The following is an 11,128-nucleotide window of genomic DNA, read 5'->3' as shown; positions in this document are numbered from 1 at the left end:
CGCCTGGGACTTCAGAGTCAATGCTTACCGGAACTCTCCCAACGCCTTCAAACCAGTGAAGTAACTGGTATATACGCGCCCCTGCAAGACACGCAGGATGGAGAGCTCATCTTTTACAAACATAAGGTGAGGTTACTAAGGGGATATCGGAGGTGATTAGTGGGGGAGAGCGAGAACAGTTGGGAGGCCATCACTAAAACCCACAGGTGGCTAATCCCTGTCTCCACTTGCAGGAAAATACTTCTTCGGGTCCAGCAGACAAGACTAGGCAGGCCAGTCCAGACAGTCATCTCTGCACTACGCATCACGTTGACAGAGACCGCAGCTGTCCGGGTCTGATCGACACCCCTGTGGGGTCCAGGTGAGCGTAACAAATAATTGCGCAATGAATTTAAATGAAAATAAGTCAAAGGATAGGTAGAAATCCATAAAACACATGAAATGCGAGAAAAAAAGAAGAAAAAAAACACAAAAAAAACTTTGCCCAGAGTAAAAGGCTTACCAGGTATTGAACCTTAAATAGAAAAGAAAAGTAATTTGTGGGCTCCCTATAAAACAAGAACAATTTAAGAAAATTTTGAGCGCCTATTAGCAGACATAACAAGCAAAAATGGCACACAATTGAAAAATAAAGGCAACATACCAATAACTTGCAGTTGTACGGAGAACGTATTTAGTCAATTAGAGCAATGCTGAAATGTGGCCGAAATCCAAGTGGTAAACATCCCGTAAAGAAAAAGAAGAGCAAAAGAGAGACATCAATTAGCAAATTGGATCAATTAGCCATCCATGCGTTGCACCCTTTAGGGTCCTCTCTCTGCCAATTTTCTTGTTTAAAAGGATAATCACTCTACAGGCAGCGGTCTTCAAACTTGCTTGATCCTCAAGCCCTCCCTAAGAAAAAGGTGCCTGGCTTGGGCCCCTCTATCCACATGGACTCCAAAATGTTTATCTGGTGTAGAATGGTGCCAAATGGCTGTGTGGGTGCCAAATAACATTCTTTCAAAATCATTGCTTGCAATAACTCAAATTAGAGGGCAAATATGTGTAAACGCAACATTCTGCATTTTTTGCTACAGGTGACGTGACTAAAAGTAGTATTGGATATTTATTTCCTTCAGTAACGTAGGACATACTTGGGTACAAAAACTTGATTACTATCAATGCAGTCACATGCAAGTTCTTGTCATGATTCCTGCCCCTCATGTCCCCAGCCCTCCAAGATGTCAGTCTGGAGCCAGGCCACGATCACCTACATGGCCTTCAAGGGCCTCTCCATCCCTCCAAAGACCCACTTGGAGTCAGACTTGGCGCTTATGCCACCAGACTCACTCACTCACTCCCATAGGATAACATTGGGGATTGGACTTGTAGTGCTTTGATGGGGACAAGATGGATGCCCCTGCATGTGCAGTCTAGTCATTTGGGTGTGGTTCAGCCCAGAGACACCTGGGATATCCAGAGACTATTTAAGCCACACCCAGGCTGAGAAACATGCTTTGTGTTTTCTGCACCTGTAGCGTGACACTCACCGTGTTCGGATCGGTCTCCAGTAGGCCTGCATCTTTCTTCTGTGCTCAGCTCCTGCAAGAACAAGAACACCGTTAGGAACAGCCTTACCTTGCGGCGCTTCTGCCCATCATTCATTGCTTCTTCTGTTCTGCAGGCATCTTCGGCGGTGTCATTCCCAACCTGGCACGCCGCTTCCTAAGGAAAAGGAACAGAAAAAAGGCATTAGTAAGCATTCAGCAAATCTTTGCTTATTTTTAAAGACTGTGCGAGCTTGAAACGCTTACCTGAATCCTAGCTGCTTTGGGGGAACTGAACTTCTCATCCATCGGCAAGAGGGAAAAGACACTCCAGGTTAGCGTGGAAACATCTAGAGACGCCGCATACCGCACTTACTCACCGCATTTCTTCTTCATAACCGGCATCCACGCTGAAAACGTCGCAGCACCTAAAAGACAAACTCAGTTCAATGCAAATACGAAAGGGGTGCATCGCGCTCTCACTCACCTTCAGCGCTACTCATCTCAGCAGCACGCCACCATCCCCGGACGCCGGCCATCATCTAAGGAAGGAAAGGAATGAAGTTAGAGAACTGTTCAAAAGACTCATTATACTTACCTGTCGGACTCTTGCCAGTGAAGCAACTAGGCAGCAACGAGCCTGCATCAATCAACGCGCCCCTGCGCTGAAAGCAGGACGGAGAGCACACTTTCCAAGAAAACAAGGTGAGCTGTGGATCAAAGGGAAGGGTTGGACCCCGGGGAAGAAGGGGTTCAACCACACAGAGACAATAGGGAGTTAAACTCTACCAATCCTGCATTTCAGGCCCAGTCTCCAGTCGAGTAGACTCCAGAGAAGGGTTTGAGGTCGTAAGAGGTCAGAGCAGGCTGAGTGACGTCCCCGTGGATACCAGGTGAGCGTTACATTTGGACAGTGGCATACTGGAGAGCTAGTGTGAAGGGTGGGCCTGCCTTTCAGCAGCCAGCCATCACTATTAGGTTCAATTTTTGCAATATCCAACCACAGGTTTTCTTCCAGCTTTGACCGATATTTAGTCTTTAGGGCTGCAAAAGTTGAAAATCCAATCTTGCAAAGGTACAAGGTGCTGAAAGGTAACAGTACATTGACTACATTTGGACAAAGGAGGAAACTGCATTTTGCCAAATTCCACCCAAGGACAATTTTTTTAATTGATTCTCCAGTAGGCAATCACTTTGAAGTTCCATTTGTTCCTCCTGGAGGTGTATTGGGAGGTGGGCGAGCCCCTACATCTGATAGGAAAGGCTGAACCACTCAGTCATTGATGCTACAATTGTCCTCTGGAAAGTACTTTTAAGAGTTGTTCTGAGATGGTTTCCATTAGTTCAGCAACACATGAAAAGATCATACTCCACCTCCTCAAGAGCATCTGCTAATAATGAAACACGTCGGAATGCATACATTAACCCTCCTCCTCCAAAGCCCCAACTTCTTCTTGAATGCTGACATGTTTGCATTCATAGCCAATGATGTGGTTTCTTTTCTGTGCCTTGCAGGGAGAGGTTTAGAAAATGTAGCTTTTCAAAGAGGTCCCCATAGTAGGCTAACAGTACAAGCCAGTGTGAATCACACAGAGGCTCTTCTTTCGTCTGGTCTAAACCCAGGAGAAAGCGTCTCACTTTGTTCCAGAGTTCCTAAATACAATTTAAAACCTTTCCCCCTGGAGAGCAAACGGACCTCTGTGTGAAACAAAGCATCATGTTCAGCTCCCATTTCTGCACATAATGAGGCGAACAGATGGGCTCTTGTGCGGTGCATCTTAATAAAATGCACAATCTTTACAACAGAAGTCAGCACCTCCGAGAGTCCATTCCCCATAATGCGCACAGGCAAAGCTTCCTGGGATCACGCAGTGTGTGTGTCCACAATATATGTGGAGCTACTACCAACACTTTTGCTTTTAACTAAGTTCTAGCACCAGACATTGAAGGAGCACCATCCAAGCAAACGCCAACACACGCCTCCACTTTAGGCAGTGGGAACTTAGGAAGTAGTTAACTATGTCAATGACTATAGATGCAGTTGCTCTGCCCTGAATCGGTTTAGAAAATATTTCAAGCACAATATCAATTCTGTACTAATAGAAGAGGATAGGTCAGTGATGCGGCGGAAAATTGTGGTGTCAGACATAAAGATACTTTTGCGTTTCTCTGCTGCAACGGTTGACAGTGAGAATTGTTGGCAGAATTATTACTCTCAGCATCTGTTAAGGGCTCCTCCCCCGATAATGTGGTAAGAAGCTTTCAAAGCATTTGCAGGTACCGAGGCCACGTTTTAACAGTGTCTTTTGCTTGTGTATGCCTTGTAGCTGCCATACAAACGAATCCCTGGTCTTTTTTGCTAAGGTTTTGTTTCCAAATGCGCCTTAAGTGTTGGCTTCAGGCTTGCTAATATAGCGCCACAAACTGCAGCTTAACTTGTCAGCAACTGAGATCCATGTAAACCCAAAAAAAAGACATATTTCCATGTTTTTGCATTTCTCGTGTCCGTTTCCACCTCTCCTTGCACTTTTCGTTTTGAGATTCCTACCATCTTTGGGCACTATGAAACTATCCAGTTCTATGTGTTATTTCTGCATTTTAAAGCCCGAACACAAAAAAGACTTTTTTTTTCCCCGGCTGTTTTTGTAGTGACTTTAAAGTGCAGAATTCACATACTGCCCCCCCTCCCCACCCATTCACTAACTCGTTAATCAGGGGGGACCCCGAACCCTCAATTTCCCTCCCCCAACACACGCATCTTACCCACATGCGCGCACACAGTCCAAAACACACCTCTGCCTCCTGTGACGACTCTGCTGGGGCTCACAGCGCCTGTTAGCCCCTGCGCACACTCATGTGTGACAGGGGTTTGACAAGTATGATCGTTCGATTTAGAAAGACCGCTCCGTGCAGTCACAGAGTAGTCTTTCTAAATCGACCCTCCCGCCCCAATCGGTACAGTGAAAAAGATATTTTCACTTAGTACCAATGATCCATCCTCTTAAAACATTGCAAACCCTCCACATTAATTTATGTCATGTTATTTTTTTCAAAAATTAAAAATGCTTTAAAAGATTTAAATTGACAAACACCATATAAGATTTATAACGAACCACATGAAAAGGCTGGGAGGAGGAGAGGGAGAAAAACAAACCATGTGAACAGCTAGGGAGAAAAACAAACTCAGCAGAAATGGGTCAGAAATGCTGCTTGGATTTAAAAAAAACACCACAATGATACAAGTCTCAGAAGACTCCATGTTCAGATCGTGAAGTTCTAGCTCTGATTTTTTTGTTGAAGTGTGGTCCTGGACTAGGCCACAGAGCAGCGAAAACCACACCTGTATGCACATTGCACAGGGCTGATATAAACCTTCAGCACTTCTACTCAACCAATATTACATAGGGAGAAGAAATCCTTACTTGCCTGCGTGACTGGGTCATGTGCTTCACTGGATTTTTCTTGCTTGGACACAGGTGGTTAGGTTGGCACACAGACACTTTGAGCGATGCTGCTGCAATGAAAAGAGTTAGTCAAGGACACATGGGTCTACCTGCAACTTCAAAAATGAGCAGGGGTTAAAACCAGCTCTTCGGTGTTAAGCATCAGCTAGTAAGCAGGACGTAACGCTGGGAAACCTGTAGAGAGTACACAGTGTACTGTAAATGCAACTCCCAGATGAGACGTGAACTTTCAGTACCGCCCCAAACTGGACATGAGAAAGGAACAGCCTCAAAAATAGGTTTGAAATCCCCGATTGTGACTCCTTCTATACCTTTAAAATTACCCCACCATCACCCACAGCAAAATACAGTTGTTTAAAAAAAAAAAAAAAGACATTCTCACCGTCGGAAAGTCCTAATACAGATGTCAGGATTTTTTATGGTGCCATTGCTGCTGGGGACTTTGCTGTCCAAGATGGGATGATTAAGCCAATTTGTGTCCCTGCAATTGAAAAAGTACAATAAAAAAAATACATCATAACCGTACCAGATTGACCGTACCAATATTTGTGCACTACACTCTGCTAGTAGGCACACATCCTCCCCCGCACACAAAAGGGACCCAGGATACAAGGTCCAACCGGGAAATCTCCAAAATTCCCTATGTGCCAGTCAACCGTAGCTTGTAGAGAGAGCAGTCAGAGCACATACCTTTTAAACGTGACTCATACTCAGTCACAGAGACAAAAAAAATAGAGCGAGCGAGAGGAAGAGCATCAGCTTGTTATATGCTACCCTTAACAGTTGAGAAGTCCAGCCTGCTGGCATTAACATCATTCTACATATCTTATATAGTACGACACAGTAGTTATTAACTCACCAAGCCAACTTTCGGAAACATCGAGATTCGTAAATGGCAATTCATTCCTTTTCTGGCCCTGTTTGAATAGTACCCATGGAGGAGTTTTTTTTTAAATAAAAATGGGATGCAAATTGTGCATTTTAAAGAAAATTTACTCAGCAACACTGGTCAAAACTATTATTTACATAGTGAATCAACAGCACCAGTGCCAGGGAAGTGGAATTGATATATAGTTTGGAAAAGAAGCCGCATGAAAGAAATTGCGCCATTTTAAACTATTATTTTGACATTTCCTTTGATCGGAGGTCAACTGCCAGCTCCTCCCCCTAAACCCCGCGTCTTTAGGTACTGCACCCTTCAACTCTGCCCCCAACCTGGCCCTTGTGGGACCCCCCACCAAATTTTTGGAATTTCCACCACTGGATAAGGGCATAGCTCTCAACCATTTGTCGCAAAGGCGGGTGAAAACACCCAATTTTATTTTGGTGGGCGAGAGGCCCATTGAAACAAATGGGCGTCCATGAGGCTTGGCGGGTGAGTCCGCTGTTTACAAGGCGGGTGACACCCGCCAAAATCGTGTGAGTCGAGAGCTATGTAAGGTTGAAGATGGCAGTACAACCTGACTTGCTGTTGACAGCCAAATCTGCCCTGAAATTCTCTCAGCGTGTGCGGCACGGCCATAAACCACTTCTGTTTGGGGTGTGTGGAGCTGAGGATGGGGATACCAGCCAAGAAGACACACAAAGTTCTGCTGTCGGTGCAACTAAAATCAAAATAGGAAAAACAAACCCATCAGCATTTGGTTCTCCCCGTTCCCTTCCCTTGCCACGCTCTGAAACACCTGTGTATGAGCGCAATATCAATAAAAATATAATTATCATTAAATATACCTGGCGCTTCTCCGAGATGAATAAACGCATTATAAATGCGCAATAAAAAATAAATACCTGCCTGTGCACAGCATGGAGTTCTCCTTCCTCCGAAATCCTCTTCCTAAGCACGTAGATGTCCCACGTGAAAACGCCAGGACGACGTAACAGAAACACATCATTAAGCCGTAAAAGGTATTTCAGAAAGTATCGGCAAACTTTTAAACAAACACACAATGCTATCTGGTCTCATGGGGACTTTAAATATGTGATTGATAATGAAAGCAATAAAGCCTCAGTTTAGCCTTCTCTTCCACACATTGCAAAGGGGTAAATGAAAAATCCCCTCCCAGGGAATGCCAAATTGACCCCTGTGCAGGAGAAATAAATAACTTAACTGTTATGTGAGAAATTCGTACTCAAATGCGTCTATCTGCATAATCCCCCTCTGCTGCACATACCAAATCCTCCAACCCACCTCCCTCCCCCTCCAGGGGAGGATAACTGTTCGCTGTACTGTTCACTGGAAGTCCCATTGGGAAGGGATGGACGCGCTGTGCCCATCCCCACTCCATAAAACACAAGTCGCACACCTGCATGAGGAAACCCCAAAACGAACTGAATCCACCTGCACTTTAAAGAAAATCTCAACCAATGCACATTACAAACCACCAAAATACACAATACCCCTTCCCCAATATTGCCTCACCCCTGTGATGCACGTTACATATCCTAAAAATACACTGAAATAAAGGAGAACAAAAAACCGGAATCCGCCTGTATTCGGAGTACATCTCACCCGATGCACATTGCAAACTACCGAAATACCCCCTTCTCAATATTGCCGCTCTGCATTAAAATAACAATCAACATGAGATAACCTTAAGACTTACCAAAAACCAGATAACAATCAACGATACAAAACGTGCTTTGCAAAGGAGGAATCGCTCTCACAACGGCATACCTTCCAGCTCGTGCAAAAATGATGGTGACGTGCACGTTGAAACCAACGTGTTGCAGAGCAGCCCACGTGATGAAGCGGACGTTGAAACCCACGTAATGTAGAGCAGCCCAAGTGATGAAGTGGAGGCGGGCCTTGCTATAGTCCGTTGGTTGATAATTGCTCCGGAACCGCTTCATTGCTCCGGAAATCACACGGATGACATCAAAGGTCACGTGAAGTAGAGTGGGCGGGCCGTTGCTATGGTCCGTTTCTCGGATGGGAACTAGTTAACCATTGACCGTTTCTCGAATGGGAATTAGACACTACCCTTTACAAAACGCTCATGTCCAGTTTCCAAGCAGCTTCAGGTGAGTGCATGCGATCCAGCTCTTGAAGTGAATTTTATATGCATTTCTTTTAGCATCCATTAACTTAGACGTTCTCACCCCTTTGTTGTTATATTGTTAAGAGCAGCCTTTTTGCAACCTCTAGGAATGCACGTTGAAGCTGTAATTCCTTGTGTTGTACTTATCACTTGTTGAAATTAAATATTGTAAGTACGTGATTTTCTAAACATCTGGTTTTGAAACTATACGGGGCAGCCTGTTGTTGGCATAGACACAGTAGCTGCTCCGAACCTCGTTTACGGTACGGTTCAGGTTCTGCAATGCTCGCAGGCGCAGTAACTGCTTTGCAGCTACTACACATACCGTGCTCTTGGTGTAAGTTACTTATATACCTGTGCCAGATAATGCTCGCAGACACGGTAACTGCTGTGCAGCTACTACACAGACCGTGCTCTGGTGTAAGTGACTACATATCTAATAATACCTGCACAGGCTAATGCTCGCAGAGGCAGTGACTGCTGTGCAGCTGCTACACAGACCCTGGTCTGGTGTCAGTGATATATATATACCTGTGCAGATTAATTCCCGCAGACGCAGTAACTGCTGTGCAGCTACTACACAGAACCTGCTCTGGTGCAAGTGACTACATATATAATAATACCTGCGCAGGCTGATGCCCGATAAAAGGCAGTAACTGCTGTGCAGCTACTACACAGACCCTGCTCTGGTGTAAATGACTTTCACAAATTGTTTGTGTAGGGGTGTGAGTTCTTTCTGTGAATTGTTTGCCGATTCTAGTGGTGTAGTCCCCCCCCCCCCCCCCCCCAACCCCCCTGCCCCCTTTTTTTTTTTTTTTTTTTTTTTGCTTTGAGGATTGTTGCTTTGTATAGTTTGAGTTGTCTTTGGTATTTAGTCTTGTCTGGTGTATTGTTCTCCCCATTTAGCGTTTTTTTTGGCATTTTTTCATTTCTTCTGTGAACCGGTTTTTTTTTGGTGTTGCTTTGAATGTTTTAGCTGGTGCTCAATGGCCTTGGTGAGCCAGTTGTTGAGTGTGTCTTCTGTTGTATCTATGTTTATATTGGTGGGATCTCTTTCACCTGGGTTGTGTCGGAATACTATGTTTGATTGGTCGTTGAGTTCTATCTTGATTAGGAGGGATTCATAGTCTTCCGCGTTGGTTGTGATGACTCGAGATGCCCAGGCGTATTTTTTTGTGTATAATTGCAATTCCACCTCCTCTTCAGTTTTCTCTGTTAGTGTGTATTAATTTATAATTGTCGGGTATTGCTTCGTTCACGATGGCTTTATAGTTGTCTGATAGTCGGGTATCTGTAAGGAAGAGCACCTCTGTGCCTCCTTCGCTTAGGTAATTGGTTTCTGTTGAGTGTTTTGCCATGGATCTAATGTTGAGGAGGCTGCAGTGTAGTTTGCTGGATTTCCCTTTTGTGTTGTTAGTATTGCTTTTTCTGACCGGTGTGTTCTTGGTTGGGTTTCTGTTCCAGGGTTTTTCCCGTTTGAGTCTTTTGGGTGGTGTGGTTCTTTGTTGGTCAGTCTCTTTGTCGAGTAGACAGATGAGGTTTATGGTGGGGTTGGTTCATTTCCGGGTGGTAAATAGGGTCTCTACACCTCTGTTGTTCCAGTCTTGGTGATATAGGGGGTGTAGAGTGAGTGTGATAGTTTCCGATTTGTTCCTTGTTCTGGTTGGGGTATTGTCCATGGTGGAGACCAGGTTGGGATGGTCTATTAGTTGTCATCCGTATGGTGTCCTGGTTGGGCCTGTATTTGTGAAGATTGTTGGCTGTCGGTTCATTGTTGCTGTGCTGTTTTTGTTTACCTTGTCGAGTCTTTTGGGGTTGTGGGGTCATGCTGGTCTGTGCTTTCCAGAGTGGTTTGGGATTTCCTATTATTTCTGTTGTCTTTTCTGGCTTCTTTGTCTTTCTTGTGGCGAGGCATGATGCGTGGGTTGACTTCCTTAGTGGGCGTCCTCTTTCGATAGGTTTTTTTCATGGTCTTTTGGGTTTAGTCTTTGCTGTTTGTGATTTGGTAGGTTGTGGGTAGTTAATGGGACTTTGTGGTTCCGTTTATTGCTTCTTTCTTTTTTGGATCCTTTTCTTTTGACTTTTTTTATCCCAGAGGTACTTTTCGTTATGGTTGTTGATTATTGGATTTTGCGCGAAGCAAACATGAATACTGTGTGAAGGAGTGTATCTGAATACTGGCATATACTGGTGCAGTTATGTTGGGGATAATTCTAATTTCTTTGCTAATTCCCTTCAACCTTAGAGACCCCCAGCTCTTTTGCTGGACTTTAGGACTTTTTAATTTTAACCCTGGAGTGAGCGGGACCCTTTTCCCACTGCATCATGTGTTTCGACCTTTTGGATTGGGTTTTCACTGTTTTGGGAGTCTGACAAACTTCATATGCATCTACTTTTTGTATGGTGACACCACTGCTCCAGATTGATTTTGAGGTGGGAGTATTTTACTCCCTGTTTTTAAACTTTGAGAGTAAATGTGATTTTAAGAGAGTAAAAATGACTTTTCTCCTTTGCAAGAGAGTAAAATGTATGTGACATCCAGCGACGCATGCACAAACTGTATGGAAATCCTTACCGTACGGCAGCTTTCTGCATTGTGACAGAATACACCTTTTATTATTTCTCTAAGGTCTGGCCATTTGATCTCTCCTGTATATATTTAAATGTTGAAATCACAAAAACCTAGCTGGCTTCAGAGAAATACCAAAAATCAAAAGAAGTCTTCTGGTTTCTGTCAAGTAACCTGACCTTTGCACTGCCCTCTGCTCTAAACCTGTGTATAAATGTACGCAGGAAAATAAAAAAGCTGTCGTATTTGCAAGATTTTCATGCGTAAAAAGGCCTGGTACGCACCTTATCTGGAGGCCTGGGTGACACCCATCAACATAAGTGCAGTGTCACTGAGAAATCCTTTAGATTTCTCATAAGGTTTAAAATACCGTTTTCTTGTGTGAACTACTGTTCCCAAGAATAGTAAAGTGAAAATTACTTTACTTACCTTTTCGTGGGTCCAGCATACACCATTTTATGTGGAGTGCTGGGGGGTTATCTAGTAGCCCCTTATCCTACATTCTCTTATAACATTTGTATGTTGCCC

The 11,128-nt window shown here is 44.2% G+C and overlaps 1 protein-coding gene across 2 annotated transcripts in view; it reads left to right on the top strand.

Annotated features, from left to right (window-relative positions):
• Positions 1–7,845: 7,845 nt before the first annotated feature.
• Positions 7,846–11,128, top strand: part of CEP350 (centrosomal protein 350) — a 2,433,119-nt gene continuing 2,429,836 nt past the window's right edge. For both annotated transcript variants that reach the window (XM_069641456.1, XM_069641455.1), the window contains exon 1: positions 7,846–8,014. In XM_069641456.1, the coding sequence (XP_069497557.1) occupies positions 7,956–8,014 (59 nt within the window). In that variant the 5' untranslated portion in view covers positions 7,846–7,955. The remainder of the gene's footprint in view (positions 8,015–11,128) is intronic.

The sequence above is a fragment of the Ambystoma mexicanum genome, chromosome 1q, assembly GCF_040938575.1.
Source record: "Ambystoma mexicanum isolate Mex_15411 chromosome 1q, UKY_AmexF1_1, whole genome shotgun sequence".
Taxonomy (NCBI): domain Eukaryota; kingdom Metazoa; phylum Chordata; class Amphibia; order Caudata; family Ambystomatidae; genus Ambystoma; species Ambystoma mexicanum.
The sequence above is the reverse complement of the archived record's forward strand: the minus strand, read 5'-3'. Positions and strand labels throughout refer to the sequence as shown.